The following is a 20,837-nucleotide window of genomic DNA, read 5'->3' as shown; positions in this document are numbered from 1 at the left end:
GGAGTCCACAGTCACTCCCTCTCTAGACACTACATGCCTCAAAAACTTCACCTCTGTTAACCAAAACTCGCATTTTTCAAATTTGGCATACAATTGGTGCTCATTAAGTAAACCCAGCACTACCCACAAGTGAGTCTCGTGTTCCTCTTTAGAGGTTGAATAAATCAAGATGTCGTCCACAAAGACGACCACAAAATGGTCCAAGTATTCCTGAAAAATTCTGTTCATCAAATCCATAAAGGAAGCCGATGCATTGGTCAACCCAAAAGGCATTACAAGGAATTCATAGTGACCATAATGAGTACGAAAGGCCATCTTCTGAATGTCCTTCTCCCGGACTCTCAATTGATGGTACCCCGACCTCAAATCCATTTTTGAGAAGCAACGAGACCCTCTAAGTTGGTCAAACAAATCATCTATTCTGGGTAGAGGATACTTGTTCTTAACTGTAACTCTATTCAACTTGCGGTAATCAATACACAACCGCAATGACCTATCCTTCTTCTTCGTAAAGAGAGCCAGCGCTCCCCAAGGCGATGTACTAGGGCGAATGAAGCCCTTGTCTAAAAGCTCTTGGAGTTGAATCTTCAACTCCTGCAATTCGCCGGGTGCAAATCTATACGGTGACATGGAAATCGGTGCCGTACCAGGCACTAATTCAATGGAGAACTCGATCTCCCGGTGAGGTGGTAAACTAGTAAGATCTTCTGGAAAGACATCCGGTATTCACAAACTACCCTTGGTAACTCAACACGAGTCCTGTCACTCTCACTATCCAAGAGAGTTGCAAGAAGGCCACTAGGCTTGCTCCTACTACGAGGGTCAACAACTAACGACAAGGCTCGATCAACACGGTTCCCTAGAAAATAGAAATGATCACTACCCGAAGTGCACACTGTAACTCTCTGATGGTAACAATCAATCACAGCTTGATAAGAACACAACCAGTCCATGCCTAAAATGACATCAAAACTCGACATATCTAGTAACACAAAAGAAAACGAAAGTCGACGCCCGGCAACTTCTATTTCACAATCACGACAACCTCGGTCTAAATCAACTGTACCCCCAATGGGTGACTCTACTCTGAGTGGAGGCACTAACCGTGCTACCTCTAACCCCAATGCAGAAGCAAATGCAGTAGATATAAATGAATGAGATGCACCTGTGTTTATCAATACATTAGCCAAAGAATTATACACAACAAAAATACCTCTCACAACTGAGGATTCTGGCAACTGCTCTGGTACGGTAACAGCATACACGCGCCCTTGTGGCCCCTGATTGACTTGCTCCCCTCTCGGAGCATAGGCCTGTTGTACTGACTGAGCCGAAGCGGCTTCCTGATTAACTCGCGAAGCTTGAATTGATTGAGCCTGCTTGTGGCTCGGAGTCTGCCTCGACCCTGATGCGCTAGATATGCCTCCCAACTGTGGGCAAGTTCTCTTCATATGCCCTGGCTGACCACACTGATAACAATTAAACCCTTGACCTTTATTCTGAGGCTGAGACTGACTTTGAGATTGGTCAGGTGGTGGTAACATTAACTGCCCTCCTCCCTTCTGTGGGCATGAGAAGGATTTGTGACTTGGTTGGCCACACTTGAAACACGAGAAGCTACTCGATGCACTTTTTTTCGGACCCGCACTAGGCAAAGAAAAAGTGGATCTAGACTGCTGTGGTTGGGACTGGGATGGATAGGTGTTCCTGCTCTTCTTGTTCTGCCTATAGTCTCCTTGAGACTCTTGGCCCCTAGACCTTGAACGCCGAAGCCTCTCCTCCTCGGCTTGTATGGAAATTTCTACGTGGGTCGCCGTCTCCACAAGACGGTCATATTCCCGAATCATATTTTCAACAAGCTTGAACATAATTTTTGTATTCAATTTCTTTTCAAATTCAATGCAATGGTGCTCTTCCATTGCCACCAACTCTAGTGCAAATTTGGACAAACTAGAGAAAACTGGCTCAAACTCGGCCACGAGCATGTCGAGTTGTTTGAGGTCTTTAACCTCTTGCTTCAATCTCTCCCTAGCAGTGGGAGGTATGTACTTATCTTGGAAAGCAACCGCAAAAGGCTTCCTATGTCGGCTCCACTCTACCCTTGGCATATTTCCACCGTTGACCGCGTCTCCCTTAAGGTAGTAACTTGCTAGAGTCACTCTTAGTTCACTATCTTCGATGTGAAGCATCTCAAATGTCTTCACAGTTTGTTCGAGCCACTCATTCGCTTTCTTAGGCTCTTGACCACCATGGAACTCATCCGGTTTGGCCTGCAAGAACTCTCTAGTAAGGAAACTCGCCCTTGACTCCGCGGTGTTCTCTCGGGCTTGATTCTCCACCCTCAACAAATTCATTGACTCTCTTAAAGCCCCTGCCATTTCTTGAGCTAGTGCCCCCATTGCGGTTTGACCCGCTTGTCCCCGCTTGTCCCACGTGCTTGGCCACATTAGCTTGGCCATATTAGCTTGGTCGAACCCTTCTTCTTGTACTGGAACCCTATGGACCGGTACCTCATGCACACCTCGGCGAGCCCTACCACACCTCCTGTCTCTACCACCACGGACTTGACCCCTTCCTGACATCCTAATAAAGGACACAAGAGAAATAATTTAGCACATTAACTCATATGTGCTCGTAACTTGACTCACACGTTTGACTACAACAATTCCATATTTCTCTACCATATACACAATTCAATTTCACTCCACATAAGCACTTAGTCATATAAACACATACGGATTATACTCTTATGATGAGATTCATCCCACGAAAAACCAAGAATTCTTAGTAGAATGAGTATTGATCAAGTACCCTTCTAATAAGACCTCAAGGAATTTAACAGGCGCAAACAACATCCCAAAAGTCCAATCCCATACCCATTTAGTCACATAAACATGTAATCACATAGTCACAAAAATGCATAACACTTCCTAAGCATGCTAAACGAACCCATTGTGGTTAAACAACCACTTCCCACGAGCTCCAAGTATTCAAACCGGGTAGCTCTTATACCAAGTTGTAACGCCCCAAATTTTTAGCGCAAATGATAATACAACTATCATGGCATTTTTAAGGAAAAAATGAATATAAATCTCCAAACTTACATTACATGATACAATAGTTCTTCATACAATAATACATTAATCCAACAACAAGTAAATAAACAAATAAATACCCCAAGGGTTTACAAGTTTCCAAGGCTTAAGGCTGGTTACACAAAACGGTTATTTAAACCCACATACATACAACCCTTGGCTTACACATAGAGTCACAGTAAAATGAGAGTCTCGCACTCTCAACACACATTTCCTCACCTTTAGTTAGGCGGCATCACCACATTTTTTCCGGTACAAAAATCCCGTAGGGTGAGCATAAAGCCTAGTAGGAAATCCTTAACAAAGTATATACATTTTATACAAGTCTCAAGAGATGAAATGCACATGTCATGCTATGCCCCTTTTTGAAGATAAATCACATTTTCATCTTTTGAAAACCATTATGCTCAATGATGTCATGCAATTTCAATTGTTCAAAACTTAACAATTTATTTCAAGGGCGGTAAATACGCCTCTGGTAATCCCTAGGTTGGTGTTTGCAAGTAGACTATACAAGTATTACCAAACTGTCATTTTCACCGGTATTAACCGGAAGGCTCGACACCTATCCGCGTGGGTTTTCTGTCTTTCACTTCAGACTCTCAGGCCAACTTATTCAATATCATCTACACCACCTATCAAGACTTACCAACGTATTTACCCGAAAACCATTTCATGAAAACTTGTTTCTCAACATTCTTTTCTCAATGCAAGTTTTCAAATCAACTTTCAAAGTTTAATGTAATCAAATGAATTGTTATGCCAATAACACAAGATGAATATAAATACTTTTATTCTAATTCATCATCCAAGGAATAACACAATTCCTTATTCTCAAGTATCCTCAACAATTAGTCATTTCAAGACTATTTCAACGTTTTGAACAATAATTTCCAAAATGAACAACAATTCTCATATTCCCTGAAATTCATCATTTATATAAATATAAATAAGAAATTTTCCAAACATCCATTTATTTTGACACACAAAATAAATACAACAATATCATTCATGAATTTTCAGACTCTTTTAAAAAAATCCCCAAATTTTAAGTTTTCTCACCAAAACTATAAAACTCAAATCCTTTGAAAGAAAACTTTCCAAAACCATCTTTTCTTCAATCAACGAAGATTAAAACCCGTAAGATCATTTTAAAAGAACAAGAGATAAACCCATTTTCAAAATCGCTCAACTTCTTGAATCAACAATCAATTTTCAAAGCTATCAAAAGATGATTTCGAAAATCATATAGATCTTGCAAAAATATACATATAACTCTAAGAAAATCCCTACCTCAAGTTTTGAAGAAGAAATGAGATGAAACCCCCAAAATCAACGGTGTCGAAACTGGTTATTCACCGCACACAACGAGGCCCTCGAGATGATAACCAACTTTGGTGAAGAACTTAGGTCTAAATCCAATGGATTTGGAGAAATCAAAAAGAGAGAAGATGACTTCTAGAGACAGAAGCTCCCAATCTGGAATTTTGGAGAGTTTTAGAGAGAGAGAGAGAGAGAGAGAGAGGACTGAAAAAGTGATCTGAAATATCAGATTCACGAACTGATATTACATGGTCCGCTCGAGTGTGGAATGTCCTGCTCGAGCGTCAAATACACTAACCCAGTACTTTTGCAAACGGGTCAAACTTCTGAAACCAAACATTCTCAGCTCGATCCCCGATCGGCCCAGTCGAAGTGGAAAAACATGAAAAAGGATCAAAACCGGGATCGCTACAATATTAAATTTTAGTCCAATTAAACAATTGAAGAGATAATTTTGGTTCTTCCTCAATCCGCCATAAATTTTCAGAATGTATATCTCGTAATTAAAATTATAAATAAATTATTTATACAACTCTAAAATTCATATGAACGTATAAAATACTCAATAAACATGTTATGGTCATTTTTAAGAAAGTATTTTCCAAAAATAAATTATGCATAATTCTGAAAAATTCCAAGAAAGTTTATGACACAGATTTATCACATTTTCTTAAATTAATTATATACTTAAATTTATAAATCAATTCCATAATCTAAAAATTTATTATGAAACTAGACTTCTCAAATTTCAATTTGTATTTAGAAATTACCAGATTTGGTGTAATATAGAATTTTTAACGATTTTTCAAACATATAGTAAAATCTGTCTATAGTTCCAGACTTGGTTAAAAATTTGTATAAATTCGTATAAAAGTCAATAATTGTTGAAACAATTCCTGGATAAACTATAAATCAGTCTAAACAACTTTGTAGAAGAAATCATTTCAAAAGTCTGAGTATAAATTAACTAAAAATTCGTACAACTGTTTGGCAGATTTAAGGGCCAAAAAAAAATCTTCAATCTTCTCTTTAAAGGTATAAACTACACATGCAAGCCTATTTCCACAATAATACCATGACTTTAAGACTATCAATATCTTCAAATATTTGATATACACATCACAAAATTTATATACAACTATAAATAAAATTCTATCTATAATTTTTGCTAGGAACACAATTTGAAATTTTAACTTAAAAAGAAAATGAGTGGGTTGAGAGGGTTTTTTTACTTAGTTGTAGGATTGAAATGGGGTAGTGAAATGGTAGGAAAATTTTGACTTCCTTGATCTCCTCCTCTTCTTCCTCTCCTATAACAACCCAGGTTTTTACCTTGACTTTCGTTGTGTTCCGGACTCGGATTCCGTGATTGTATACTGTTGTCTATGTCTTATTTCCTTCCTTTAACATTTTGTATTTGAGTTTTGGATTATGTTGGGCGTGTTTGGAACAGGTTGGTTGTTAGTTGGTCTAGAATGTTGTTGCCCAGAATTTGGCTTCTTCGCTCGAGCGAGGCTTCTTGCGCTCGATCGAGCCTTGTGAAATTGTTTCTTTGCTCGAGCGAGACTTCTTGCGCTTGAGCGTGCATCTGCGTTGGTGACAGACCTGAAGCTTTGCATTCTACACTCGAGCGACGCTTCTTGCACCCAAGCGAGGCGACTTGTTGTGTCTGGTCGCTCGAGCGACAACTCCTTTGCTCGAGCGAGCCTGTTTATATCAGATCGTGAATGAGATATTTTAGAATACTTTTGCAGCTCACTCTCTCTCTAAAACTCTCCAAAAATGTAGGTTTTCATACTCTCTCTCTAAAATACACATTTTCTCTAAGATTTCATCTAGATCCGTTGTGTTCTTGACCCTAGTGCCTTTGAGAATAAGGTAGAGGGCTTCAAGAGCTTCGTGTTGATCCAAGTAAGAGTTGGTTTCGTCATCTTTGGAGTTTCGATCTTGCTTGGCCGTCTTCTACACTTAAGGTAGGGATTTCCTTTGAGTTATATATATATTTTTGCAAGATCTAGATGATTTTCAAAATCATCCTTTAATTAGCTTTGAGAAATTGATTGTTGATTTCAAGAAGATGCGTAATTTTGAAAGAGAGTTTATTTTCTTTTCCTTTTAAAATAGAAATTGAGGGTTTTGAACCATATGGATTAAAGAAAGCTGATTTTGGGGAGATTCTTCTAAATGTTTTGGAGATGAATGGTTTTGGTGACAAAACCTAGAAATTGGGTATTTTTGAAAGATGATGAAAATCCTTGGAAGATGTCGTCATATTTATTTTGTGTACCAACATAAATGGAGGTTTTGAAAATTGTTCATTTATATATAAATGACGAATTTTGTGAATAAAATGAGAGATGTTGTTTATTTTGGAAATTGTTGTCAAAATGTTGATTTAGTCTTGAATTGACTAAATTGTTGAGATTGCTTGAAATATGGGAATTACGTTATTCTCTTGAATGAATTGGATATAAAAGTATACATATATATTCATCTTGCGAAATTGTGTTGAAAAGAGGATTGAGAATTTTGATCACAATGGTTTATTTATATATGGAAGTAATGTTGCATTGCATTATTAATCATACATTGGCATTTCAATTCATTGGACTATGTTAAGCTTTGGAAATTTGCATTGAGAAAAGAATGTTGGGAAATGGGTTTTCATGAAATGGCTTTGGGGTAAATACAGTGGTAAGTCTTGAAAGGTGGTGTAGATTATAGGTGTCAAGCCTTCCAATTAATACTAGTAAAAATGACAGATTATAGATGTCGAGCCTTCCGGTTAATACCGGTAAAAATGATAATTGGTAGTACTCGTATAGTCTACTTGCAGACACCGACCTAGGGATTACCAGAGTTGTATTTACCGCCCCCTGAACTAAATTGATAAATTTTGAACAGTTGAAGTTGCATAACATCATTAAGCATGATGGTTTTCAAAAGATGAAGATTTGTTTTATTTTCAAAAGGCATGGCATGGCATATGCATTCATCTCTTGAGACTTGTATAAAATGTATATACTTTATTAAGGATTTCCTACTGGGCTTTATGCTCACTCTATGGGATTCTTGTGCAGGAAAAGATGTGATGAATTCGCCTAATTGAAGGTGTGGAAGTGTGTGCAGAGAGCATAATGTGCTCATTTGCTGTGACTCTGATTGTAAGCCAAGGGCTTTGTATGTGTGGGTTTAGACAACCGTTTTGTGTAACCAGGCTCAAGCCTTGGAAACTTTTAAACCCTTGTGGGTAATTGTTGTTTAATTTACTGTTGTTGGATTAATTGTATTATCGCATAAAGACTATTTACACCATGTAATGCAAGTATGAGGATTTATTATCAGTTTTACTTTAAAGGGCCATGACTATTGTATTACCATTCGGGCATAAAAATTGAGGCATCACATCTCCTACTAGCGTAGCTTGCTCACGGAAACTCTCTCTCTCCGATCCCAGAAAGGAGCAAGCATGCATATATATTTATACAAGAACTCATGCTGAGGCCTTCCATCCCTCTCTCTCTCTCTCCCTCCTTCTCTCCCTCTCTCTCTCACTCTCATCATTCTCTCAGGTCTAATCATATATCTTCTAATAACAAGGTTTGTAATGAAAACCTATACTCTACTTAACATGCATGCAAACCAAGTGTTGGGTGACAGCCACCAAATCTACTAAAATCTAATTTTTTTTAAATTTTTTTAAATTTTTTTTTTGTATATCTGTGTATTTGTGTGGGTTTCTTAAAATTGATACACTAAAATTTTTAACTAAGGTATTTAGTAAGGATAATTATCATGTTGAACCCTTATTAAAATAATTTATAAATAACAAATATTGAACAACCACAAAATTATTATTCTTAATAATGTCTTTGTTAGTGATTGAATTGGGTTAATTTAAAACTAACTTTTACACAAATATATATTTCAGATAGACTCTGGATAAAATTAATTAATTAATTTATTTTCTTTTTAAGAATAATTAAATGCGGGTTCTCACAATCTACCCTAAAAAAAATAAAAAAAATAAATTTCGTCCTCAAAATTAATTCGTACCTTTAGACTCGAAAAGTTGAGGGTAATTGGCACGTATCATATCTTCTCGTTACCACGTTGACTCCTCCTTCCCATGATGTCTCTAGAGAACTCAAACCAATGGTATAGTTTTACCTCGTAATTTCTTCTCGCGACGATCTAAAATTTTGACAGGCTTTTCTTCAAATGTCACATCTTCATCAAGATTAATTTCCTCCCAATTGATGATGTGAGAAGGGTGCAACTTGTATTTTGCAGCATAGAGATGTGGAAAACATTATGTACCCCGGCCAATTGAGGTGGTAGAGCCAAACGGTATGCCACCTCTCCTATTTTGTCTAAAATTTCGAAAGGCCCAATGAAGCGAGGTGACAACTTTCCCTTCTTTCCGAAACGAACAACTCCTCGGCAAGGTTCTATTTTTAGAAACATATGATCTCCAACTTGAAATGCTAAAGGTCTTCTCCTTTGATTTGCATAACTTTTCTGCCTACTCTAAGCGGTCCCTAGTCTTTATCTAATTAATTTCACCTTCTCGGTAGTTTCTTGAACTAACTCTGGCCCTAAAAGGTGTGTTTCTTCGACTTCCATCCAACATATTGGTGATCAACAAGGCTGTCCATACAGAGTCTCATAAGGTGCCATACTAATACTTGCTTGAAAACTATCATTGTAAGAGAATTCAACTAGTGGTAAGTGTCTCTCCTAATTACCCTTGAAGTCTATCACGCAAGCTTGAAGCATGTCTTCTAAAGTCTGAATTGTTCTTTTTGATTGACCATCAGTTTGAGGGTGAAAAGTCATACTAAAACACAACTCTGTACCCATAGCCCTTTGCAGACTTTGCCAGAATTGTGACGTAAAACGAGGATCACAATCTGACACTATTGAAACTGGTACTCCGTGCAACCTAATGATTCCTCGAATAAATAATCGACTTAATGATTCAAGTGTCTGCTGGTCCAATTGGTAGGAAATATGCCATCTTTGTTAGCCGATCAACCACAACCCAAATGGCATCATGGCCTTACGGCGATCGGGGTAATCCCGTTACAAATTCCATTGTTATGTGTTCCCATTTCCATTCAGGTATTGGTAAAGGTTGGAGCTTCTCTGCCGGCTTCTGATGTTTTGCCTTCACTTGCTGACACGTCAAGCACTTAGATACGAATTGTGCAACATCCTTCTTCATTCCACTCCACCAATACTGTCGCTTAAGATCCTAGTACATCTTGTTTCCTCCCGGATGAACCGCAAAACTAAATGGTGAAATTCTTGAAGTACTTCTTCTCTCAATTGTTCGATATTTGGCACAAAAATTCTACCTAGATACCTTAAACTACCATCTTGATAGAGCGTCCAATCCGATAAAGATTCCTTGGACTCTAATCGTGCCTTGATGAAGTCAGTCTCTCGAACAAATCTTTGGGCTTCTAGCACTTTGGTAAGAAGTTGGGGTGTTATAACTATTGCAAACAACCTAACCTTCCCATTTTGAGTTTCTGGTTGTAGCTTAAACTCATTTACAGTATTTACCATTTCCTATTCTTTAATTGATATGTTGGCTATGATCTCTCTTCTCTTTCGACTTAGTGTATCTGCTACAACATTAACTTTCCCGGGATGATAATACAAAGTGAATTAATAATCTTTAAGGTACTCCATCCAGTGTCTCTGCCTCATGTTCAAATCTCTTTGTGTGAACAAGTACTTCAAACTTTTGTGGTCGGTAAATATCTCAAACTTTTTGCCACAAAGGTATTGTCACAAAGTCTTAAGTGCATAGACCACAGCCGCCAACTCCAAATCATGAGTAGAATAATTTTTCTAATGATTCTTCAATTGTCTTGACCCATAAGCTACTACCTTCCCGTTTTTCATTAACACGCCACCTAACCCTTAGAGGCATCACAATAAACTGTGTACCCGATGTCACGTTTGAGTATGATAAGTATAGGAGCGCTTGTCAGTCTTCTCTTGAGTTCTTGAAACGACTGCTCACAAGTTTCGTTCCATTCAAACTTTACTCCTTTTTGTGTTAGGCATGTCATCGGCTTGGCTAATTTGGAGAAATCTTGAATGAATCTCCTATAATAACTTGCTAATCCCAAGAAACTACGAATCTCAAATGTATTCTTAGGTTGTTTCCATCCCATTACTGCTTCTACTTTAGCAGGATCCACTGATATTCTCAATTCAGACACAACATGACCTAAGAATTTTCCTTCCTTCAACCAAAATTCACATTTTCTAGCTTTAGCATACAATTGGTTCTCCCCTAGAATTTGCAAAACGGTTCTCAGATGTTGCTCGTGATCTTCCTCTGATCGCAAGTATACAAAAATATCGTCAATGAATACTACCACAAATTGGTCCAAATAAGGTGTAAAAATTTTGTTCATTAAACTCATGAATACCCCAGGCACATTCATCAAACCAAATGGCATTACCATGAACTCATAGTGGCCATAACGGGTTCGAAACGCAGTCTTGGGTATATCTTCTTCTTTGACTCAAAGTTGGTAATATCCCGACCTAAGGTCAATTTCGGAAAAACATTTTGAACCTCTTAATTGATCGAACCAGTCATCAATTCTCGGTAATGGATATCGATTTTTAATGGTGACTCAATTTAGTTGTCAATAATCGATGCACAATCTTAAGGTTCCACCCTTCTTCTTCGCGAATAATGTTGGCGCTCCCCATGGAGACGTACTTAGTCTGATGAACCTTTTATTCAACAGTTCTTGCAACTGCTCCTTCAATTCTCGAAGTTCAGTTGGTGCCATACGATATGGTGCTATAGAAATTAGTGAAGTCCCAGGTTGAAGCTCGATCTTGAAATCTACATCCCGTTTTGGGGGTAATCCCAGTAATTCGTCAGGGAAAACGTCAGCGTACTCGCACACCACATGGGGTAATCCTGGATCCTTTCGATTTTCATCTTTCAAAATTAAGCTTGCCAACCACCCAGTTAGTTGATCATGCCACCGCAATTTGCGACACATTGGAGTTAAAGAATCTTGTTTATCTCATTTAAATTGAACCTTTGTGCCATTAAGAGAGGATGCTATCACCAATTTACTGTAACAATCAATAATGACTCGATGAACTGACAACCAATCCATTCCTAAGATGACGTCAAAATCAAACATTTTCATAACTCTTAGATCATAGATCAAATATGAACCGGAGATTTCTAGTTCACAAGATTTACATACTAGATTTACTCGGGTTTGACCACCTGAGGGTGAAGCAACACTTTTACCTATCACTAACGTTTCTGGCTCCAAACCCATACTTGATACACATGCAGTGGATATAAAAGAATGCGAAGCTCTGGAATCAAACAATACTTTAACCCAAGAATTCATAAGGATTAATATACCATGAATTACTGATGGGTTACCAACATCTTCTTCTTCATGGAGAGCATACATTCTTCTTATTGCCTGTTGGTTAGTCCCACCTGGTTTCTTTCTATTTCCAGCTCCTTGTGGTTGTGTTCTTGGTCGACCTACATTCCTAGAGGCTTGTGGTTGCCCCTTGTTGGTCTGAATATTTTGAGTGGGCTTAGAACCTTGTCCTGGCTGGCATTTGTTGTATTGTTGTGCCCCTCGTTGATCCATAAAATATTTCCCTCCTTGAGTACACTCACTTCGACGATGCCCCTGTTGACCACATCTGAAACACTTTCCTTTCCACTCATTCACAAAGTTTCCTCCTTGCTGGTTTCCTCGATTTTGCCTTTGTTGCTGCTGCTGCAACCCTCTGGCATTAGGTGCTGGTGCAAGATGGTTTCCGGTGATACGAACTGGACCGCATCCACATGATTGGTTATTATTCCTTGATCGCTGATTTTGAATGCGTTCGAAAGCCACTAATTCTCATTCCACAATTAAAGCTTGATCCATCATTTGAGCATAGGTAGAAAGTTGCACTGCGATCAATCTTCCTCTAATGTCTGTGTCCAAACCCCATTCAAATCGCCTAACCTTATCCTCTTTATTTACTACTATAGCTGAAGCATACCGTGAGAGAGCCTCAAAACAGTTTGCATATTAAGTAACTAACATTTTTCCTTGTTTCAGTTGGAGGAATTCTTGAACCATTTCTTGTCTTAGCGAGTTAGGAAAACATTTTTCCATGAATAAGTCTTCGAATTGTCTCCAAGTTAATGTCTCTATTTGTCCAGTACTTTTGATCATTTCCCACCAATGATCTGCTTCCCCTTCCATTTGAAACACTACCATAGTCACTCTATCTTGCTCATTTTGGATGTTAGAAGTATCTAGCAACTTCTTAATTTGTCTTAACCAAGCTTCAACTTCATAGGGGGTTTGATCCACCAAGGAATTTGTGAGGATGTAGCTTTTCAAATTTTGCTATCATTTCATATTTTCTTTGATCTTGGTTTCGAGGTGGTATATTGCCTACCCTGTTAGCAATTGTGCGTATAATTCGAGTGACATCGCCATCAGACACTCCATCACCATTACTGTTGTTACTATTTCTTGTTCGTCCAGCCATTCTGCACAATGGGATTTTTTAGTAATCTGTGATTTATTCATTTATTCATTATTATTATTATTATTATTATTATTATTATTATTATTATTATTATTATTATTATTATTATTATTATTATTATTATTATTATTATGTGCAAGGATAGTAATTAAAGAAAAACAAAACTTCATTAATTAGATTAAACCAGCTATAATCAGCAAAATACAAATAAAACAAAAATAAAAAAATAAAAATAAAAATACTACGGGCAAAAGATAGCCCCTACAAATCCAAGTTAACTCCTACACCAAAAATTCTAAACTAGGCAATTTTACATAGTAAGCATACAAAACAATTGGTTAGCCTGGTTTGTAATTCCCTTAAAACCACTAAAACAACCAAGAAAACAACCAAGGAAAGTCTCTCCTCACAAGGGCTTTCGGCTACCACGTGGCTTGGAAAAGCCCTATGAATCGCAACATCACCCTCACAAAGACAATAGTTTCCTACACACAATACCCTAGCAGCTGCACCGGCTCCTCTCGATAGATCCTCCAGTCTTTGAAGTCTACTGACCCATCTCTCTTCACAATTCTGTTTGGATCGGGCACGATATACTGAAGGCTCCAAATGTCAAAAAGGTTGTCCATCCTATTGGTGAAACCATCCAAGAAAGGGCCTAGCTGATATAACCAGGGAGTCTTTTGCCTCAAAATTTGGACAGGTCTAATATAGACACCTACCCAACTCTCAAATTTACAAGCATAACTTCCTAGGGGATAAATTCTAACATGTACAAATGAGCCAATTTGTAGCCCATTTCGAACATCCCAATTCTCAAATATAGCCCTTATATCTCCATTGCTTTCGTCAGTATTGCCCTCTACAGATTCCTCTTCGGTGTCAGACTCAATCACAATTATCTCCAGTGGGTTGTACATTGGTGCAATCTCTTCGGGTTCGGGTTCAGGCTCATAGTCTTCTATCAATGCAATTTCTTCGAGTTCAGACTCAGGCTCATAGTCTTCTACAGGCGACTCCACCTCTTCACTTGGGTCAGATTCTATGTCATATTTTTCCACTGAATCTTTCTCATTAGAGTTAATATCTACTGACCCTGGCATCCTACAATGAAAAAGGTTATAACTTAGTTAAGTCAAAGAAAATTACAAGTTAACATAAGGTTTTCTTAAACGCAAAAAGAAATATAATTGCTACCCATGGCCCAAAGGTTCGAATCTAAGCTTTGATACCAACTTGTGACGCCCCAAATTTTTTTGGAACATCATAAAATTTAAATAACAAAATAACTTGCTAAATAAAAATTTTAACATCTAATTAGGAAAATTTAAATTCTCACATAGTCAAAGTTTAACAACAAAAGAAAATTTTGAGTCCGCATACAACATTACAATATTCTTAATTACTAATACAAGAGATAATAAAATTTTATTTTCATAAGGTCTTGACTTCATGTTAGCCAAGGTTCTATATTAGTAGCAGCTCCAACCTCAGCTTCCATTCCTTGCTCGTCAAAATCTGGCATAAAACGCCAGGGCAACAAAATATATGCCATGAGTTTTGCAATACAGTAAGAAAACATAACCAACCTGCCATTCTTTTTAAGAGAAAATAATCAGATCATGACAATTAAAATAATAATAAAAATTAGCAGCATGATAAATGTAACAACCATTATAATAATTTCACCAATTTTAATAGTTTAGGTGACATTCAAAATCTCACCAAAGAGATTTCCTCACCAACCACTAAGCCATGACCATGGTTAATTTGAAAACTCCACCTGGTCAAATATTTAAGAACTACAAAGGTTGCCCATGCCTAGAGTTATATACCCAAGTCATGGCATCCGTGGTTTGCCCCAAGAGAACGGTATGCTAGGGGTATATAACCTCCCTGCGTGCCACTTGCACATCCACCCTTATTCCAAAACCAAATACCGATAAGGTTTTAATTAAGTCTTGTGCCATCTTAGGTTTTCATGACACAATTATATAAAAATTATTAAAAACCAAGGCTCATCCTGAACTACCGATATTAACCCTCGATCGTTAACTTTATATACCGTTAATCATTTCAATTAGTTTTTATATTAATCACAAATAATTTAAATTTCAATCACCAATAATGTTATATCAACTCAACTCATTAAAATTCCCAACATAAAATATTACACATGCCAAATGTACAAAATTAAAAAAAACAGTTAATTTAAACCATGGTATGAAATGATAACGTAGATAAATAAATAAATAAATAAACCATAATCACACACATGCATGGATTTTTTATTTACAAGATTAGACTAGCACAATATTAAATTTTAGTCCAAATAAACAATTGAAGAGATAATTTTGGTTCCTCCCCAATCTGCCAGAAATTTTCAGAATGTAAATCTCGTAATTAAAATTATAAATAAATTACTTGTACAACTCTAAAATTCTTATAAATCTATAGAACACTCAATAAACATGTTATGGTAATTTTTCAGAAAGCATTTTCCAAAAATAAATTATAAATAATTCTGAAAAATTCCAAGAAAGTTTATGACACAGATTTATCACATTTTCTTAAATTAATTCTATACTTAGATTTATAAATCAATTCCATAATCTAAAAATTTATTATGAAACTAGACTTCTCAAATTTCAATTTTTATTTAGAAATTACCAGATTTGGTTTAACATAGAATTTTTAATGATTTTTCAAACATATAGTAAAATCTGTCTATAGTTCCAGATTTGGTTAAAAATTTGTATAAATTCGTATAAAATCAATAACTGTTGAAACAATTCCTGGATAAACTAGAAACCATTTTCAACAACTTTGTCGAAGAAATCATCTCAAAAGTTTGAGTATAAAATTAACTAAAAGTTCGTACAACTGTTTGACAGATTTAAGGGCCAAAAAAAAAAAAATCTTCAATCTTCTCTTTAAAGGTATAAACTACACATGCAAGCCTATTTCCACAATAATACCATAACTTTAAGAATATTAATATCTTCAAATATTTGATATGCACATCACAAAATTTATATACAACTGTAAATAAAATTCTATCTATAATTATTGGTAGAAACACAATCTGAAATTTGAACTTAAAAAGAAAATAAGTGGGTTGAGAGAATTTTCTTACTTAGATGTAGGGTTGAAATGGGGTAGTGAAATGGTAGGAAAATTTTAACTTCCTTGGTCTCCTCCTCTTCTTCCTCTCCTACTAGCATAGCTTGCTCACGGAAACTCTCTCTCTCCGATCCCAGAAAGGAGCAAGCATGCATATATATTTATACAAGAATTCATGATGAGGCCTTCCCTCCCCTCCCCCCTCTCTCTCTCTCTCTCCCCCTTTCTTTCTCATCATTCTCTCAGGTCTAATCATATCTTCCAATTCCAAGGTTTGTAATGAAAACCTATACTCTACTTAACATGCATGCAAACCAAGTGTTGGCCGACAGCCATCAAATATGTCAAAATTTGATTTTTTATTTATTTATTTATTTATTTTGTTTATCTGTGTATTTGTGTGGGTTTCTTAAAATTGATACACTAAAATTTTTAACTAAGGTATTTAGTAAGGATAATTATCATGTTGAACCCTTATTAAAATAATGAATATCCACAAAATTATTATTCTTAATAATGTCTTTGTTAGTGATCGAATTGGGTAAATTTAAAACTAACTTTTACACTAATATATATTTCAGATAGACTCTAGATAAAATTAATTAATTTATTTATTTTCTTTTAAAAATAATTAAATGCGGGTTCTCACAGCTTGGTTACAACAAAAGTGATTTTAAACTCAATATAATTAAAGCTCTAGGCTTGTACAAAAAAACTACAACAATAACAAAAGAAGCTCTTAGCTCCAACCCCTCCCAAGCTATGGCCTTGGTAGAAGTAGATCAACCGTACCTGAAAATGGTTTTCCACATAAGGTGAGTCAAAGTTTAGTAGAGATATTCGAACATAATGTATGAATCTTAACAAAGTTATAAGGTGAATGCATATGCAATTCTCGTACCAAAACATTTTATATATCTTTCCAAAACCACGCAATGCCAAGTTTATATCACAATTCATGAAAACATTTCCTTTTTCACAGAAAACGGGGCAGTGGATACAAGCACTGAGAATCTCTAAGTACATCTCTGCAAGTAGGCTATATAAGCAATACCAATTGTCATTTTTACCAGTACTAACTAGAAGGCTTGGCACCAAACCATGCATGTTTCTGGACTTTCACCAAGGATACACAGGCCAACAATTTACCACAACCACAACCCCTACCCAGATTGATCAAGGTATTTATCCCGTTTTCTCAAAACAATTTACATCTTTAATGTGTTAAGTATACAACAATACTCAAAAATAATAGTAATAATTTAGGAATGAAGTAAAAAAAAAAAAAAAAAAAAAAACGTGACTCTAGTTTACTGTATAACAAAATACGATTTTTTTTTTAAAAAAAAATCATTAATTATAACAAAATATGAAAATATATTGAATTTTAATATATATATATATATATATATTTGCATTTTTTCTATTTGGTGAATTTTTTAATTTTTTTTTCCTCACAAATATTATACTTTTTAAGTATATCTAAATTAGATGTATCTAAGAAATAAAAAATTTGCGTAAAATATTAAAAATATTGACTAAAAAGGAAAAAAAAAACTCAGTTTTCTGAAAAGTGAATTAAACCAAACAAGGTAAACATATTATTTTTTTCATTCATATAACGAATTACTGATGAAAATAAGCTAAGTGTTAATCCACTGTAATTAGGAGAGGTCGGTGTAAATTTACCTAACCAAGCACTCATTTTCTTATTCATTATTTGAAGTAGAAAAAATTATTTTTTAACCATTAGATTAGATTTTTAGCATTAATGATTTGGACAAATTATCTTCAATCGGACCATATGAACTGAAATCGTGAACAATAAAGATTAAATAGATACAATCAATAATTTAAAAATAGTAGAAAATGTGACTATAGTTTAGGGTATAAAAATAATTTTTTTTAAAAAAAGACTACTAAAAAGTGCCCAATTCTTGTACCTTTTTCAATTGCAGCTATTAGGGTCACAAAGCTTTATTTTCACTACTCATTTATTACGTCCATGATTTTATTTTTTAAAATTTTTCACATGATGATTCCAATCAAGTTCTATGTATAAACATCAAAGGAAATAAACTAGCTTTATTAAGTATGATACAAATAAAGTGCTAAGAAATTGAAAAAGACAAGATAACAACCATAACCAAGCCATAGTTTTTCATGATCAAGCAAAAGAATGCAGAAATTCATTGTAATGCATACCAAAGGACACCACTTGCATTGGCTAATTTCACCTTCCTCTGTTCCTCTGAACATTCTTTTTAAATCTCTTTCTGCTTTGGTTTCGTTCACCTTCAATGATCCTCACAAGCCATCGAGGTTTTCCTCTAGAGAACATAAGATATCCCATGACAAGTCCCCATACCAGCCCACATGCATAACCTGGCAATATGACATACCAATTGAATCCACTTAAAGAATACGTATCGTCTTCTTGTTGTGGTGTCCTAGGGTCGCTGCATGTACTTGACAATGGAGGTCCACATAATGCCAAGTTGCCAATGTAGGAATCATTTAAAAATGTATCAAATTGGTTGCCTTGTGGTATCAGTCCTATTAGTTGATTCTGCGAAAGGTTCAAGACTTCAAGGGATATCAAATTCCTTAGTTATTGAGGGATCTCGCCAATGAGTTTGTTGGAAGAAAGGTCTAACCACTCAAGCATTGTCAAATTAGCAAGAGATGCTGGTATATGACCTGTAAGGCTATTATGAGATAAATTGAGCCCTTGGATTGAATTTAGCCTTCCAATGATTTCTGGAATCTCACCTTCAAAATTGTTTTTTGATAAATCAATGGCAATGAAAATGGTTAAGACTTTTTCCATTTCAATGGTTGATCCTTTGATTACCATAGTCAAAAAATCATGATAATAATATATAACAGTAGGCCCATCTATCTCTATGTATTGCAATTGAAAATTGGCTTCTTTGACATTCATCATTGCGTTGAAATTCTTGAAATATGCTTTTGGCAGTGGACCAGTAAAATTATTGTCTGACAAATCCATAACTCGCAAGCTAAGGAAGGGAAATTTGGCTTTGGAAGTTGGCATAGGTCCATGGAATTTGTTAGATCTCAAAATTAGAACTTGCAACCAATGTAGTTTTTCCAACCAATATGGAAATTTGTCAGAGAACTTGTTACATCCAAGATCTAGCACACGTAGCATTTTGCAATTGACTAAAGATTTTGGTACTGTACCCTCAAATCCATTTCCATTAAGGTTGATAGTTTTGAAGGAATTTCCCTTTACAAATGTATTAGGAATTGTGCCAGAAAAATTATTCTTCCGCAGATTGAGCACAAAGAAATATGTGCTGAAGTTTCCTAAACATTGTGGAATAGAACCAGTAAAGCTATTGCTAGACAGGACAAGAAATCGAAGGGAAATTGCATGACAGAGCATGTCTAGGTCACCACTGAAGTTATTTGATGAAAGAAGGAGAGCAGTAAGGTTCACGAGTTTGAAGGTTGAACTTGGAAACCTACCATGTAAGTTGTTATTTCTCAAATCAATCATAGTTAAATGAGTGGATTTGAACTGTTTTACATGGCCAGTCAATTTGTTATTACTGGTGTTGAAGCAATGCAATGCTGGTAAGCTGAAGACCCAAGATGGAATTGTACCGTTGATTAAGTTATCAGCTAAATCCAACCACTCTAGATTTGGAAGTCCAATTATTTGTGATGGAAGAGGTCCTGTTAACTGAGTAAATTAATAAAGAAGAAATTGAACCAATATATAAATAAAGAAGACCTTTTACATTAGGTAAAAAATCTGCGATTTTACCTTCAAAATTATTACCCCGAGCTGCCAAGTAGACGAGATTTCCAAGGTTTGAAAGTGAAGATGGGAGCATGCCAGTGAAATTGTTTCGTCCGATTTCTAATTCAATCATTTCCGTAAGGTTTCCGAGCGACATAGGGATGGATCCATAAAATTTACAACGACTAGCATACAAGGCTGTCAAGTACTTCAAATTCCCAATTGAGTCGGGTAGTTCTCTAGAGAAATTAGTGACCGAAAGCGCCAAGTACTGGAGAGTACTGCTCGAGTTTATAAACTCGGGAAAATAACCAGTGAGAGCAGCATTATCAACTATACTCAGCTCATTCAGATGTGGTAAATGGAATATTCCGTCAGGAAATTTTCCAAGCAATCCACACGAACCAAGATCGAGAAGTGTTAAAGTAGTCAGATTGAGCAAGGAATTCGAAACCACTGAAGATATGTTTACTCTCGCAAGATTAAGTTCTCTTACCTTGGTTAAGTTTTGAACAAGTAATTCAAAACCCGGTTCTTCCAACCTCAAACCATAATTGTAAGAGAGATCAAGCGAGATCAATTTGCTCAGAAAGGAGACTTCTATAGGGACTTCGCCAGAAAAATTAGAGCCAGAGAGTTTTAGGTCTGTCAATCTAGTGAATCGTCTAAATTCAGATGAGATTGGAGACATACCAAAGTCATTGAAAGCATGGTTGAGGCTTTGGAGGTGAGGAAAGTAGTAGAAGATGGTGCTATTGTTAGAAAAAATAATACCAAACTATATGAAAAATATAATTTAAAAATATGCAAACGATTTTTGGGCAAATCCAAAAACTCAAATATATCAACATAATAACGTGATAAAACTTACAGTACGTAAACAGATAAAACCTGATCGAGTCGAGTGTGTGACACTCTTTCCTTAAGACAGATTCGTCCTCCCACCGGTGCTTAGGATT

General features: G+C 36.0%; 1 protein-coding gene across 1 annotated transcript; it reads right to left on the bottom strand.

The window, feature by feature from the left end:
* Positions 1–18,445: 18,445 nt before the first annotated feature.
* LOC145824682 (uncharacterized) lies at positions 18,446–20,630 on the bottom strand. Its single transcript, XM_082925064.1, has 3 exons — positions 19,903–20,630; positions 19,740–19,811; positions 18,446–19,439 (listed from the first exon to the last, which is right to left on the bottom strand). The coding sequence occupies exons 1-3, from the start codon at positions 20,567–20,569 to the stop codon at positions 18,718–18,720; spliced, it is 1,461 nt and encodes a 486-aa protein (XP_082781190.1). The 5' UTR covers positions 20,570–20,630; the 3' UTR covers positions 18,446–18,717.
* Between the last annotated feature and the right edge of the window lie 207 nt (positions 20,631–20,837).

This window comes from Camellia sinensis, chromosome 4, assembly GCF_055761805.1.
Source record: "Camellia sinensis isolate YWXY chromosome 4, ASM5576180v1, whole genome shotgun sequence".
NCBI lineage: Eukaryota > Viridiplantae > Streptophyta > Magnoliopsida > Ericales > Theaceae > Camellia > Camellia sinensis.
The sequence above is the reverse complement of the archived record's forward strand: the minus strand, read 5'-3'. Positions and strand labels throughout refer to the sequence as shown.